Genomic DNA, 17,013 nt, shown 5'->3' with positions numbered 1-17,013 from the left:
GCTCATTGAGGGCTCCAATGTGATGCTTTATTGCACAAAATAACCTTGAAACGTGCTCTCGAAATATCACTTTTTTCTCCATGGTGCTCAAGGATACACAGGTGTATTCAGTCTGCATTGTGATCATAGGGAAATGTAGAATGTTTGTGTTAAAACAGCAAATTGTGATCCACATTCTGGAATGAGATTCCAAACGCAAAGGCAGTAAAAAAAAGCAGAAGTTCCTATCACATGAATATCTTGTAGCACCTAGCTAGGGGTACCAGTCTACCAGACCCACTGTTGGAACATTCGTAATTGAGTATATTACAGAAAAGATACGTTTTTACTGAATAGGTGCTTGGTCTACCTACGTATTTCTTAGAATACTATTTCTATGCATTTGATAGCCTATTGATGTTGATCTATTGATTGTAAATCGCTCTAGATTAAGAGCATCAGCTAAATGCCTGAATTGTAAATCGTTTTAATATTTAGATTTTTTGATTTTCTTTCAGATCAGTTATTATGCGTCTTGCTCCTGTCTCAGTGACCTGACTCAGTTCCCATCCTTCTTCAGAACAATACCAAGTTTTGTCTTCCAGGTGAACTTGTATACACATTAATGATGATGGTAATAATAATAATAATAATAATAATAATAACTAGAAATACTTTTCCTACGAAACAGTGTGGGCTCGCTGCTCCCTCATTGGCTAAAGTGATGACACCAAGAACGCTGATCCTCATTGGCTAAGGGCCCTGCCTTTGTACTGTCGAGGAGAACTTGACTGATACACTGCCTTTGTAATAGATAACAATTTTTTTTTAGGAGAACTTGACTGATAGATTACATCACTTTTTAGTGAGAACTTGACTGACAGATTACGTCATTTTTGAGGAGAACTTGACTGATAGATTACGTCATTTTTGAGGAGAACTTGATAGATAAACCAGTAAGACTCCCTAATCGGGAGATAAGCGACCGTTATCTCCACAAATAGGCCAAAAGTTTGTTTTACCAATTATCAAGACATACGGGCAGTTGACAGTTTGCCATGGTTACTCATTGAAGTTGAATCTCCATATATGGAGATAACCTACGCATCACACTAAGTCTGACCTCACCAGCCCATATTTGGGCATGAGCAACTTATGTCTCCATATATGGAGATATGATGACATCACACAGTCCTCAGCCGATGATGTGGCGTGATGTCATACAATACAGTATAAAGGGGCAATTCTTGCCAGGAAAGAAGCATTTCTTCGACTCAGACCTTATCGCCAGGGTTGGCTTATAGCAGCTGTCGGTAGGACCATATATGGATTCTGTTAGTGTGGATCTCCTAACAGGGCATCATCTGGGATACAATCCCTTTTATGCCCATATATGGAGATCCCTAACAGAATCCCTTTCATGCCCATACATGGAGATCCCTAACAGAATCCCTTTTATGCCCATATATGGAGATCCCTAACAGCATCCCTTTTATGCCCATATATGGAGATCACTAACAGCTAACAGAATCCCTTTTATGCCCATATATGGAGATCCCTAACATAATCCCTTTTATGCCCATATATGGAGATCCCTAACAGAATCCCTTTTATGCCCATATATGGAGATCCCTAACAGAATCCCTTTTATGCCCATATATGGAGATCCCTAACAGAATCCCTTTTATGCCCATATATGGAGATCCCTAACAGAATCCCTTGTATGCCCATATATGGAGATCCCTAACAGAATCCCTTTTATGCCCATATATGGAGATCCCTAACAGAATCCCTTTTATGCCCATATATTATGGAGAAATCCCTGCTCTGAGTATCTGACATCAGTGTGATGTCACCTGTTTATGCCCATATATGGAGATCCCTGCTCTGCGTATCTGGTTGCTATGGTAAACAGTTGGTTGCTAGGGTAAAAAAAACATGGTTGCTATGGTAAACAGTTGGTTGCTAGGGTAAAAAAACATGGTTGCTATGGTAAACAGTTGGTTGCTAGGGTAAACAGTTGGTTGCTAGGGTAAAACCATGGTTGCTAAGGTGGTTGCTAACGTACACTAACAGACCAGCAACAACAGACTGTTGCCACAGCAACGTACACAAAGGTTTGTGTACACATGTGGTGTGATGTCATACTGATGCGGAGATATGAGCAGGGCAAAGTGTGACGTGTGACGTGTGACCGACGGACGGACGGACAGACGGACGGCCGGTGGAGGTTTTCATAGTAAACTGCTCCCTGACGGTCGCAATGAAGATAACATAGTATTCTCGCTTTTAGCGAGCCCACAACTATAGACTGTTCCTACGAAACAGTGTGGGCTTGGAGCACCATGTATGGGCACAAAGATCTACCCAACAGGCACTCCAACATAATATGGGCATAAAAATCTGCCCAACGGGCACTCCAACATTACTTCTGAGACTCCTACATTTTATATACTTTATATACTTTAGTATCTAAAGATTGTTATTTATATCAGGTCGCACTTGATGATGTCACCAAGAACGCTGCTCCTCATTGGCTAAAGGCCCTGCCTTTATACTGTTGGTCAGCTTTTTTGAGGAGAATAACCTTGGTCTATTAAGTTGGTACATACTGGTATCGCCTTTCAGCGAGCCCACGTGTTGTCATTTATATTAGTTCGCACTTGTTGGTGGTGATGTCACCAAGAAAGAACGCTGCTCCTCATTGGCCAAGGGCCTTGCCTTTGTACTGTCGGTAATTTTTTTGAGGAGAATAAACTTGACCACCTGTTTCCGCGAGAATTTACTGTAGCATTATCTGTAGGCCTATGACACTTCCGGTTAACAGCAGACATACAAGCTCACGTCACGTCGCAGATGCAACCGTTGTGAGCTTGTAGATAACACTCGGCTGCGGCGCCGGAAGCTGCTTTACACCTTCTGCGCAATTCACAATGGGATGTTGGAAAGTTGTGGATAAAGTTTTTCAAACACTGATACACCGCTATGTAACCTAAGTCCTTATCCCTCCATTCTTTATCCAATCAGGTCCGAGCTATACTCCAGATCATGAGGAGGTTTGAGTGGACCTGGGTGGGACTGTTGTTTAGTGATGATGAAGCTGGACGCGATGCTGCCCGATTACTCCAGGTTGACCTAGATCAGTCTGGTCTGGGTTGTGTGGCTTATGCAGAGGCTCTGCCCTTTGACAACGACCTGATTAAACTCCAGAGAATCGTCACTGTGATGAAGATGTCCACAGCTCGTGTGGTCATTGCATTTGCATACGGGACATATTATTATAATGTCTTAGATGAGGTTTGTACATTACAATTCAGGGATAAAGAAATTAGAATATATAGTATATATTAAGCCTGTCAAAGTTAACACGTTATTAACGAGTTAACACAAAATCCTTTTAACGCTGTCATTTATTTTAACACACGATTAATGCGGTGATGTTTGAGCCTCGGTGCACTACGTAGTTTAGGGATAGGAGTCTGGAAGCGTCAAGACCATCTCCACACTGGCCTGAGACCGCCTCGGGATTCCCCAGGAGGAAGTTCCTAATGTTGATCAGGAAAGGGACTCTGGATAATGGTTGAATATGGATGGATGGATGGATGCATGGCACAGTTGTGTCACTTCAACGATCAGGAAGAAAGCGCAAGCTCACCTACTGCTGGGAGAAAATTGGTCAGGATGGTCAAGAGTAAACCCAACTAACAAAATGAGTTAGTTCTGTAATTAATTAGAATGTGCTGGAACACAAGTGTCAGTGTCCACAGTCAAGTGTGTTTTACATCACCATGGGCTTGAGCCCTTGATCCAGAGGCGGCAACTTATGTATATATATTTTTATTGATTTTTTTTCCCACTTTAAAATACAGGACATACAGGGATACTATACATAAGACAGCACATCGAGGAACAAAACAACAAATACAACAAGATACAAGACAAAACAAAACCTAACATGTACCCATCCACCCACCCACCCGCCAGCCCTGGGGGGAGTAATTGAAAATTAAAAAAGGAGAATATACAAACACATACACATGTACCAGTGGCGAATTTTCAGGACCTTCAGGTTATTCAGAGAAGACCCAGGGATCCTCAGAAGAAAGAAAATAATATTTTTATTTTTAAATAAAAAATACATTTTTATTTTTTATTATTTTTATTAAAATAATTACAATTATTTGTGTTGGTAATCTGTTAAACTGCACTGTTTCGCTCGCTATACTCGTTGTAGTTGTTTCTTCCCCAAGTTCTGTGCATAGGGAGTGCTTGTGTGCTGGGAAAAATAACAGCCAATGAGAGATTTTTTCTACTGAGTCTCTGCGCAGATTACTCTCACTCGCAGTACTTCTAGAATTCCCTGAGCCAGTTCCCCATAATACAAGCCTTGGTGTGGATTGACAGTTTGATCAACCAATCATATTTTGAGGGATCTGGTCAAGGGTATACGGAACACCCACGTTCAACCACCAATCAAAATGAGTCAAGTGACAACTGGCCAATCACAACACGGCTTTTCCGGGACTTGGAGTGGAACAACAAGCATGTTTCACACTCACTATGCACAACACGTGAAACTTGTAAAGTAAACAGACGCGACATGGCTGCAGCTGGAGTGAACGCTGTGGATTTATTATTATCGTTGCCTTTTTCAAGAAGACTGTTTTATGAAAAGATGGACAAAACTTAAAAGGAATGATAGCTTTATGAACCCATCTTTGAGAAATTCACCCAAAAGGACAGGAGGATGTTTTTCTTTTCTTCAAGTGAACAACTTCATTGGTGAGAGAAACTGAATTAATTTATATTGCTGGATATGCCGCTGTGCATTTAATTTCCATTGATTGATCATTGAAGAATGTATTAGAAGTTTGCAATTGGAAAAGGTACAGTTTCATGACAGTACAAATCACTGGTCAGCTAAAAGGAGATCCTAGTAAACCTTACAGCTTATTTACACAGGAACCACTTTATGTATCTCATATAACATTGAAAGACAGATTGATACACTTAGGCCTGTTTTTGTCTATTTAATGTGGGTCTTTCTTGACGTGGTCTTTCTTTGCATTGATAGCTGGTGTTGTTACATGATGGTGGACAGTGCGTTTTGCTTTGTAAAGCGCGCTATGTTAAATGGACGTTTCGATTGGTTGCGCTGGTTGTGTCTTGTGTGGCTCTGTCTGTCAGCAGCGCACATCTATTTAATCCTTATATTGGCATTGGTTTGGAAGTCTTGGTTTGGAGTATGTGTGTAGTGCTAATTAGGTTAAGCCTACCCAGCGTGCTTGCCTTGTACACAGTCTGCTGTTCATTGTTAACCAGTTTTGTAAAAGAAAAAGAAGAATGAAAAAGGCATACAATTTGCGCGCATGTGCACGCGCGGGGGGGGGGGGGGGGGGGGGGGGGGCGGCGGTGGTGCGTCCCCGAAGGTCCGGTCCCTTGGGGCACGCATCGCCACTGACATGTACATATACATATACATATACATATACATATACATATACATATACATATACATATACATATACACATACATACACACATACATGCATAGTATGGGGGAAAAGAAAGGAAATATGTATAGTGTTTTTTGGTTAAATTAAGCTTCTAGGCAAGGAAAGAAATAAAAAATAAAATAAGTAAATAGTAATAAATAACCAAAGGGAAAAGATTAGTCAATTTCAGTTAACGAGTTGATAAATAAAAGAAAGGGGTCCCAAGTTCTAGAGAAGTTATTAAGACAGCATCTAGTTGTGTATTTGATTTTTTCTAAGTGGATGAAGGATGACAGGTCTTTTAGCCAAGATGTAGAGTCGGGGGGAGTAGGATTTTTCCAATGAAGCAAAATGCGACGTCTCGCTATGAGAGAGGAAAACGCAACTACATCTGCCTGGGATCTACTGAATCTGAGCTTCACAGGAGACACACCGAAAATAGCAACTAGGGGACACGGAGGCACCGAGAAGCCAAAAACTACAGAAAGAGTATCGAAGAAGTGTTTCCAGAAGGAGGCAAGTTTTGGGCAGGAGTAGAACGTATGTGTATGGTGTGCAGGTGAGTAAGAACACCTGTTGCAAGAGTCGTTAGTGTCTATAAACATTCTACTCAGCCTGGCCTTAGTGTAGTGTGTCCTATGGACCACTTTAAATTGAATGAGACACATACGGGCACATGCACAGGAAGTGTTTATCCTAGTTAGCACTTCGCTCCACCAGTCCTCCTCTAACTCTGTCCTGAGTTCTCCCTCCCATGTATGTCTCAGCTCGGACAGTGTAGATAATTTAGATGTGATAAGAGAACTGTAGATAGAAGAGATATTGTTCAAGGAATCTGAAGGTGCCATTATAGATTCTAATATGGTTTTTACAGGTAAGCTAGGGAAGGTAGTGAAGTGAGTGTTTGCAAAGTTACGTAGTTGGAAGAATCTGAAAAAGCTGAAATTATGTAGAACAAATGCAGAGGTAGTATCTCCCAATGACCTAAACAATCCATTAGTGTATAGGTTGCTAAACGAGACTAGGCCATTTTCTTTCCATTTAGTGTAGGTTGAGTCAAAGGTGGGGGGTAGAAACAAGTGGTTATTACAGATAGGGGTGAGAACTGAGGGGGATTTCAAGTCAAAATGTAGTCTAAATTGATTCCAGATTTTTAAAGAGGAAAGAACTACAGGATTATTGGTATACTGAGAATATCGCGTTGGTAAAGGGGCGAAAAGTAGCGTGGGAAGAGAGGATGTGGTGCAGGAATGAGCTTCCATATTACACCAATTTGTATGGGGGGAGTGGTACCATTTTTTTATCATTTGCAAATTTGCAGCCCAATAATAGAGTAACATGTTTGGTAGTGCAAAGCCACCGTCTTGTTTGGGTCTCTGAAGAGTTGTTTTTGAGATCCTCTGTGGTTTACCGGCCCAGATAAAGGATAGTAAAGTTGAATTGAGAGATTTAAAAAATGATTAGGGCAGAAAAAGGGGGATAGTCTGAAAAAGAAAAAGAAGTCGTGGTAGAATGTTCATTTTGACTGTTTCGATCCGACCCACCAGTGAGAGGGGCAGCTTATTCCACCTCTGAACATCTTGTTTTGATTTGATCAATAAGTTTACCATAGTTCTCCTTATGAATCGAGCTAAAAGAGTGTGTGATGACAACGCCTAAATATTTGAAGCTCTGAGAGAGATGGAACGGTAGTACACCAAGGGGAATGGATTTGGCTGGAGTATTGACAGGGAAACATACACTTTTTGGAATATTACGTTTATAGCCTGAGAATTCACCGTAGGTTGTTAATAGGCTTATAATGTTGTGTGCGCAGTTGACTGGATCCTGAATAAATAAGAGTAAATCGTCTGCGTACAGTGCTACTTTGTGTTCGATCCCTCCTCTAGTGATACCTGAAAAAAGTGTTGACCCTGCCAAGGCTATTGACAAAGGCTCTATGGCTAGTGCAAACAGTAAAGGTGATAAAGGACAGCCTTGGCGTGTACCGCGTGTGAGAGCGAAGGGAGGAGAGATGTCATTGTTGGTTTTAACACTAGCTGATGGGGCCGAGTATAGAAGGCGGATCCAGGAGATAAATGTGTGCCCAAAGCCAAACCTCTGAAGGACTGAGAATAAGTATTGCCACTCGACACGGTCGAATGCCTTTTCCGCATCGAGTGATATAATTATCTCAGGTACTATGGAGGTTGAGGGAGACAGAACAACATTCAGGAGCCTGCGAACACTGAATGACAGTTGCCGGCCTGAGACAAATCCAGTTTGGTCCTGGGAATTAACACTGGCCACGCATGAGTCAAGTCGGCTAGCCAGCACCTTTGCGAGTAGCTTCACGTCATTGTTCAGCAAACTGATGGGTCTATAGCTACTACAGAGTTTTGGGTCCTTATCCTTCTTCAGGATAACAGAAAGAGGCGGCAACTTAAAGGACAACTCCTCCCTAAATAACATCTAGGCTCATTTTCCTACTTATATTGATCCCAAATGACTGTCCATTGGGTCTATTAGGCAGAAATGCGCCTGTTGTCCAGTTTCTCCAGTAGAACCCAGCAGCCCTCATAGCTTAGAGTGGAGCCCATAAGCCTATCGCTTTTACGCTCTCTTATACTTTGTTGTGGTAAAAACATTTTTTCATGAACATGTTACTAGTTATTACACATCCATGCCGTGGTTGTCCCACATAATAGTTTGCTAAACAGATGTTAGGCTGTTCTGTGTTTTGCCAAGTCCCGGAAAAGACATGCTGAGATTGGCCAGTACAGTCACTTTGACTGGCAGCTGTGCTGAATGCTCACCCCAAAACATGATTTACAAGACAGTGGCGGCTCGGGTTGGACAACCAAGGCATGGATGTGTTAGTAATGACAACTAGTAACACATTCATGAAAATAAAGTAAAAAACACTTTTGACAAATAGCGTAAAAGCGATAGGCTAATGGGCTCCACTCTATGCTATGAGGGCTGCTGGGTTCTGCTGGGGAAATTGGACAGCAGAAGAATTTCTGCCTAATAGACCCCATGGACAGTCTTTTGGGATCAATATAAGGAGGAAAATGAGCTAAGATGTTATTTGGGGGCAGAGTTGTCCTTTAAGGCTCGACTGAAGTTTGCGATGAAGACAAGGTCTTCTAGAGGACGTTCTGTGGTCAAATGAAACAAAAATTAAGCCTTATAAAGTGAGGGTAGCATGATGGCATTCTTTTCCATCTTGCTCAGTGTTCATCTGCTCACAACGGTTTGTTTACAAGCTGCAACTCGCATGTGACTGTGAGTGCATTAATTTCCTGCTTCCGCAGACTACGGAGCGCACCGAGGCACGTTTGAGCCTCGTGTTAATCGCGCGCTAAAAACATTATCGGCGTTAAAAGGATTTTGCGTTAATAACGCACTAAATTCGACAGCTATTATATATATATATATATATATATATATATATATATATATATATATATTAGTGGTGTCCAACGATTAAATATTTTAATCGCGATTAATCGCATGATTTATGTAGTTAATCGCGCGATTAATCGCAAATAAGTCATCAGCTTTTATCAGGTCACAATGTAACTTAGAGGGATATCTTTCAAGTCTTTCGTGGCCCTATTAACTTGGGAGTGGAAATATTTGCTGGATTTATGCAAAAGTATGTCAATCTTTTATTGAAATCAATTAAAAATCTGAATAAATCATAATGGTATTGCATTAAACAGACTGCAGCTGATGGGTATAAGGATCTGCTAAATTGACTTAATATGATTACTGTTGTGTCCACCTTTATGCTTTATTTATACTTTGTATTTTTTGTTACATCAACAGGGATGGACCTTGTAGCCAATATAGCCGATATTGTAGCCAATGTTTGTAAATGCGATTAATTGCGATTAAAGTAATTAATCGCGATTAACATAACGGTGAGTTAATTGCGATTAATTTAGTTAACTCGGACAGCACTAATATATATATATTAAGGCTGGGACTTTAACTGATTAATTGCTTTTAATTAATTACAGAAAATTAACGCATTTTAATCGCACTTAGTTTTTGCACCACAGAACCTTTAGTTTCGGGCATACCGATATAGCGATGCACCAACCAAGAAGAGACAACAAACGCAAAGGGAGAAGTAGCCGATCAGAGCGCTTTGCTTGGCCCAGTGGATGCGAAATTTAGATTTAAAAAACTCACTCGTTGATTCACTCGTACAACAAAATGTGTTTTACTTGAAAAAAAATGCTTCTCGGGTAAAATATCGATGTGCGATTAAAATGCGATTAATTGTGATTAATTAATCACAGAGCCTGTAATTAATTAGATTAAAAATGTTAATCGCATCCCAGCCCTAATATATATATATATATATATATATATATATATATATATATATATATATATATATATATATATCCATCCATCCATCCATCTTCAACCGCTTATCCGGAATCGGGTCGCGGGGGTAACAGTTCCAACTGACACCTCCAGATTTCCTTATCCTGAGCAACTTCCTCCACTCCCTCAGGGAGTATACCGAGGCGTTCCCAAGCCAGTTTGGAGATATAATCCCTCCATCTGGTCTTTGGTCTGCCACGGGGTCTCCTCCCAGTGGGATGCGCATCGAGGACCTTCCTAGGTAGGCGCTCGCACCTGCGGCCACTCACACCTGCGGCGCTCGGGGGCGAAGAGCAGGACCAAGGTCCGCTGGCCTTCGCGCCGCTTGCAATGTCGTGGACAATCGAGCGGCTCCGCCTGGAGGATGTTGTTGTGGCGACCCCTTGTTCCGCCCCGTGCCGCACGGCGAGTGCTCCGTTTCTCGACCGTACTGTTTCTCTAACAAACCGTGACATATATATATATATATATATATATATATATATAGAACAATACGGTACCCAACCTCTAGGGTAGTGGTTCTCTAAGTGGGCTCTGCGGACCCCTAGGGGTCCTTGAGGGGGTTCCAGGGGAATGTGGATGTTGAGTGGTATTGTTGTGGATTCGGTACAGGATCATTCGGTTCGGTATTAGATATTCGGTTCGATATTTTGCACCCCTAATATATATATATATATATATATATATATATATATACTGTATATGACACACACACACACACACACACACACACACACACACACACACACACACACACACACACCCCTTATTTTGTTCCCCAACACAATCAACAGATGGTAAAGCAGAATGTGACAGGTGGTCTGCAATGGATCTTACCTGCCACTTCAGCTTGGACGGGAGACCCTCCTCTCCAGGCTCCTCACTACCTTCCCTACCTGAGAGGTACCCTGGGTTTTGCCATCCGTCGTGGAGAGATACCAGGTCTCAAGGACTTCTTGTTAAAAATACATCCTGACAATGACCATGAAGATAACATAGTATGTAGCCTAATATTGTATTTAAAAAAAGAATGTCACTTACGATTCTTTATTGCTACTAGTGTTGATGTCTTGCATATCATATATATATATATATATATTATGTTATTAAATAAAGTATTTCAATGTCTCGATGAATGGAATACACAGGACACTAATGGAAACAAGCCCTTAGGGATTTGTGTGTTATCCTTATAGTACCATTGCATAATTTTACCACTGCACTTATTTAAAAACAGTTAATTAAGTATTCAATCAATGAATCATTGAATCAGTCAATTTTATTCATGCATATGTCTTCATTGTTGTTTCTTCAGGTGAGGCAGTTTTGGGAGAACACATTTGAGTGTAAATTTGCGCCCCTTACTTCAGAGTGGGTTGATGCTGGTGGAAGGGTGTGTACTGGACAAGAGGACATTGGAACAGCAGACACTGCACAGTTTGATGTGTCTGATCTCAGGGGAGAGTATAATGTATACAAGGCAGTGTATGCACTGGCCCATGCCCTCCATGACATGTTGCAATGTGTGCCAGGAAGAGGGCCTTTCACTGGGCACAGCTGTGCCAGTTTGCAGACAATACAGCCATGGCAGGTGGGATATGAATTCAGATGACCTGTAAATGTTTCTAGTTGGATTAAAATGTAGAATAATAACCGAATGAAAACATAAATATGACATTGAAAAACTAGAAGAATTGAAAAAGTAGGAGCTCATCGGCGCCCAACTAATAGAGCCAGGTGGAGCCACATTGCCATGCGAGATATGGCTGCCATTCGTTGCTGTTATGTGGTTTCAGAAGCGTCTAGCAGATACGCAAGGCAGTTTAGGACGCAAGTTTAGAAACTCTTGGTTAATTGGGGGATAGAGCGCTCGTTTTCACCAGCGTCGGCAGGTTAGCTACACACCAACGTCGGCAGGTTAGCATTTCACCAGGTTAGCATTCACTAGTGTTAGTTTTACTGAGGTTAAGGTTAGGGTTAGCGTTAGAGTTAGGTTTTGGTGCATCTCTGCCGCGGTCCAAGTGACTACAATGGAGCGCTCCCTACCTCCGGTTCAGCCAATCACAAGCTTGGGTCCTAAACCGCCTAAGACGCGTTTCAGAAGCATGCTGGTGTTGTTGTGTTTATATGTGTGGCTATAGCTGGCAGGCATGCTGTCTGTCTGTGCATATGTATGCACATCTACTCTTTGCTATTTCTCAAATTATTTGAATTCATGACGTGAATGTACAGTCAGTAGCCTATTGATGCTTGTCAGGCCCACAGTTAACCATGTGGGCATGTCAATCTGCAAACTGCGTTCAACCGATTTAGAATCAAGACAACGATCCGTCCCGAAAAAAACAAACAAACAAAAAACTAAATTTTCCTCTGAAACACCAAAATCCCTTCAAAAATGTGATTTATTACATATTATGCACAATACTCAATTCATATGCTTCAAATTAGCTCTCTAAAGAAAGTGTTAATGTTTATGCGGAAGTGGTCATGTACAGCATATTAACTCATTGAGTGCCAATCCCGAACTAGTTCGGCTTTATTAGCGTATCGTAGAGTGCCGATCCCGAACAAGTTCGGCTTTAAAAAAAAAAATAAAAAAATAAAAAATTGAAAAATTTTTTTTTGATTTTTTTTTTTTTTTTTTTGGACCCCATCAAATCTGGTGAACATGATTTCAATCGCGATTTTGCATGTTCCACCCCCATACAACCCCATCTAACATACAGGGCAGCCATTTTTGTTTACATAACATGTAAAACATAATGGCGATTATCTCAAGAATGCCTGAACGGATTTCCAATCGGATTTTTTTGTTTGAAAGCTGTGAACAAACTGCACAAATCCACTCCAATGCAATCCAGGATTGCATTGGATTTTTTAGAGCTCATTCTTCTCTGTTTTTTTCCCATGCATGAGGTGTGCAAGGTTTAATCATGGCTAAGTTGACGAAAATAAGGCTTCTAAAATGCTTGGTAGCCAATAGCTAACTTCAAGCTAACTTCATCCTCTTCCTGTACATGCACAAAGGAAAGTGTTCAGGCAAGTCATGGCTCCAGGGCTTGGGCATGCATTACCAGCATATCTCTATTATTCTCTGGTCACTGGGCGCCCTCTAGTGGTGATAGGCTGGCATTCAATGAGTTAAGGTCCAATGATACCAAATAGCCAAATAGCCTGAGACCCCAGAATCATAGACGGAGACAAGAACCAAGTTTACAGGAATTTATTTAAAAAATAAACCCTATCTAAATCCTATCTAATATAACTAGTGTGGTGACTATGGGCGCCTTGGCAAGTGTAGATAGATAGATAGATAGATACCTTTATTATCCCAAGGGGGAAATTCAGTTGTCCAGTTGTAGCATAGCAGTATACAGTATTTACAAAGTTACAGAGAAGTAAGAAAAAAGATAGATAAGAGTAAAAGAAAAAAAGAGCAGTACAGTACCAATAAAGAGAAGGTGCATCAATAGAGGGGGCAAATAATATATAAGAGCGTACGAGAGTGTACGATAGCAATATGCATAAGGCATACCACAGCCGGCTCTGGCAATGGCACCTGACATGATGATTGGTTAATTGATGCTCAAACCACACTTAAGAATGCAGGGCCATAGCGCGTCTGATCAGCGCTCTAGGCGAGCTCTCTCGAATGCGCCTCTCTCCACTCACGCACGCGCGCTTTTTGTGGGTTTTGACATGATTTTAGTCGGTTTTGGGCCGATTTGGGGCCGGTTTGGGGCTGGTTTGGTTCCACTCCCTCCATTTCGGAGACCCCTCAGCGCCCCCTCTAGGATGGCGCTCTAGGCGGCCTCCTATACCGCCTATATCTAAAAAACGGCCCTGTATGAATGTAAAGGGTAGCGCAGGTGTTTTAGTGATAACGCTGGTGGTGGAAGGGTGCCGCGTCATTGGTCCGACGTCCCATTAGTCCGACGCTGGAAAATGCTAAACTGCTGACACTGGTAAATGCTAACCTGGTGAATGCTAACCCTAACCCTAACCAACGTAGGTCTAATTAGATGTCGGACTCCCCCAATAGTGGGTACTGTGACCTGGGCGCAAAATAGGGCCCTTAAGTAGATTTTTTAATTCTCTTGCACTTCATGATTGTGCTCATCACCATTTCTAGCTTCTCTATTACTTGGAAAGGGTCAACTTCACCACATCTGTTGGTGATCCTGTATCATTTGATGAGAAAGGTGATGCTTTACCAATCTTCGATATAATGAACTGGGCATGGCTTCCTGATGGAACCACAAATATTCACAATGTAGGTGTGGTCAGGAAGTCAGCCTCCGGAGATGAAGAACTCATCCTTGATGAAGACAGAATCTCCTGGAACTTTGAATCTGCAAAAGTAATTTAAACTTTCTATTATGTTGGGCTCACAATGTGAATGTAATTTAGTTTAGAGTGAAATTGATCACTGTTGCTTTCCTCTGTAGCCTCCTCGGTCAGTGTGCAGTGAGAGCTGTTCTCCTGGAACCCGTGTGGCCAGAAGGAAAGGAGAACCTGTCTGCTGCTTTGACTGCATTGCTTGTTCTGAGGGAGAGATCAGCAATGAGACTGGTAGTTTTACATTACTATTCCACACCCAAACTAGAAGACTAGAGACTTGGGACTACAACAGTCACTTCATATCTATAGCTCATGGCAAAACAACAAAAAAGGTCAAAATCAGCTTAAAGCTTTGAGATAATTATACCAACAGTCCGGGCTCTGAAGGATATTTTTGGTGAAATGTGTCTAAAGGCACAACATTTGGACCGGATCTAACCAGGGCATCCTATAATGATTTGGCTGAGACTCATGAGTTGGTCCTGGTGTTTTTTTGGGGGGTGGGGGGGGTGGTTGGAGTGAACGACCAGACACATATTGACACAATGGCTGCTGCGGTTAAGTAGTGAAATGCATCGGCAGAACCTGATGGTGAAGCAAACATTTCCCGCTGCACAATAGCATAGTAGGATGTAGCAATGTAGGTTATCTTTAGGGCAATACCGTACTTTACTAAGCTCTCTCTCTTTAAAATGTTCCTCCTTGTTAAGACTCCACAGAGTGCACCAGTTGTCCAGAGGACTTCTGGTCCAGTCCCCAGCGTGACCACTGTGTTCCTAAGAGCGTGGAGTTCCTCTCCTACCATGAAGCCCTGGGTATCGCCTTGACAACCATCTCATTGCTAGGGACACTTATCTCTACCATTGTCCTGGGAATCTTCATCTATCATCGAGACACACCCATGGTACGCGCCAACAACTCAGAACTCAGCTTCCAACTTTTGCTGTCCCTCAAACTGTGTCTCCTGTGTTCTCTTCTGTTCATTGGTCGTCCCAGAATGTGGACCTGCCAGCTGAGACATGCAGTGTTTGGCATCAGCTTTGTTCTTTGTGCCTCTTGTATCCTGGTAAAGACTATGGTGGTGTTGGCCGTGTTCAGGACCTCCAAGCCTGGAGGAGCAGACATTATGAAGTGGTTTGGTGCTGTGCAGCAGAGAGGAACCGTTCTGACTCTTACTTCCATTCAAGCAATTGTATGCATAGTCTGGCTTGTTTCTGCCTCACCAACTCCTCATAAAAACACTCAATACCACAGTGATAAGATAGTCTATGAGTGTGATGTGGGATCAACCGTTGGTTTTGCAGTGTTACTGGGTTATATTGGTTTACTGGCTCTCCTCAGCTTCATTCTAGCATTCATGGCAAGGAATCTCCCAGACAACTTCAATGAAGCCAAGTTAATCACTTTCAGCATGTTGATCTTCTGTGCCGTGTGGATCGCCTTCATCCCAGCATATATCAGCTCTCCAGGCAAATATGCAGATGTAGTGGAGGTCTTTGCTATATTAGCATCTAGTTTTGGCCTTTTGTTGGTACTGTTTGGACCAAAGTGTTATATAATGCTTTTGAAACCTGAAAGAAACACTAAAAAGGCCATCATGGGTCGAGGTGCCACCAAGACATAGAATCAGAAATGTATGTTATCTTTACAATATGTTTGTAATTGGAAACTAAGTCCAGTTGGTGAAAAGTTGTCTGTACTCCCTTAAAGAAAAGTAATTTTAGATTTGTATAAAGAAGAACAATTTTAACTTCATTCTTTGTGGGTCAAAGCGCTCAAATGTACCCCTTAGCTGTATCTCAACATCCTTTTTGAGGCCTCAGGTTTCAATGGGTTAAAGCTTTGTGTGATATTTTCATGGTCAAAAGACTTATAAAACAATATTCTCAATATTCTCTAACAAGTGTTCAACTGCTGGCTCAACTCTATAAGTGTCGTGACTCGCTCATCCCCTGGTTCCAATGAAGTAATTATCTATGGAGAATAACATTGGGTCTCATATAAGCACTGTGGTCCAAAATTAAACAAACGGTCTTTGCGATATTGTCGGCGAGGTGGCTCTGTATGGTTTATGGTAGTCAGTCACTCATAAGTGATAAAGCCTGTTTCTAGCGAATATTTAACTAATTCGGCGACAGTAACTTTACCGTTTTTTCACCATAAGTTGATTCTTCATATCCATATGAGTCAAACCGCTGAGATAATTTGTTTATAATTGGAACACAGTTATTATATGACGCGATATGAAAAAGGTCTATGGGAATTCAGAATGGGGGAAGTAAACCGCGAACCAGGTAGGATGTGTAAATTACATCACACTTCACTACTCTATACCCTTGCTTCCCACTATGGTTGGTTATTCAGTTAATTGTGCTTTCAGTCCAATTACAGTACACGTTTTGGTCCCATCCTCTTTTACAGTACACTTTAAGACATAATAAGACATAATAAGACATAATAAAGCCATAATAAGAAATAATGTGTTGGTAATTAGAGCTAATATATTTTATTAGACAGAAACAAAGACAGAATAGTAGAAAGAGCGAATACATTCTCTGGCACCGTCACCTGCCGCGGAACTGCAGCGGCAGACACTGCCGCACGACCGCTAGTTCGACCAGCAGTCGCACTGCATCGCCGGCGATAGGACCAGCAGTCCTGCCAGTAGGACCGGCGGCCGCCGCACGGACCGGCAGGTCCTGTAGCGGTAAACTGCCCGTCCGTGCGGTGGTGGCAGTGCGACTGCTGGTCGAACTAGCGGTCGTGCGGCAGTGTCTGCCGCTGCAGTTCCGCGGTGCCATGCTCTTTCTACTAT

At 41.9% G+C, this 17,013-nt stretch overlaps 1 protein-coding gene across 1 annotated transcript in view; it reads left to right on the top strand.

Annotated features, from left to right (window-relative positions):
- Positions 1–15,822, top strand: part of LOC308294929 (extracellular calcium-sensing receptor-like) — a gene marked incomplete at both ends in the record, with an annotated part of 16,217 nt that extends 395 nt beyond the window's left edge. Inside the window, 6 exons of the mRNA XM_080737868.1 lie at positions 3,007–3,223; positions 10,707–10,760; positions 11,228–11,448; positions 13,990–14,217; positions 14,306–14,429; positions 14,909–15,822. Of these exons, the coding sequence (XP_080593994.1) occupies positions 3,007–3,223; positions 10,707–10,760; positions 11,228–11,448; positions 13,990–14,217; positions 14,306–14,429; positions 14,909–15,822 (1,758 nt within the window). The remainder of the gene's footprint in view (positions 1–3,006; positions 3,224–10,706; positions 10,761–11,227; positions 11,449–13,989; positions 14,218–14,305; positions 14,430–14,908) is intronic.
- Between the last annotated feature and the right edge of the window lie 1,191 nt (positions 15,823–17,013).

The sequence above is a fragment of the Nannobrachium achirus genome (genome assembly GCF_963921795.1).
Source record: "Nannobrachium achirus genome assembly, chromosome: 12".
Classification (NCBI taxonomy): Eukaryota; Metazoa; Chordata; class Actinopteri; order Myctophiformes; family Myctophidae; genus Nannobrachium; species Nannobrachium achirus.
Note: the sequence above shows the minus strand (reverse complement) of the source record. Positions and strands in the feature narration are given on the sequence as shown.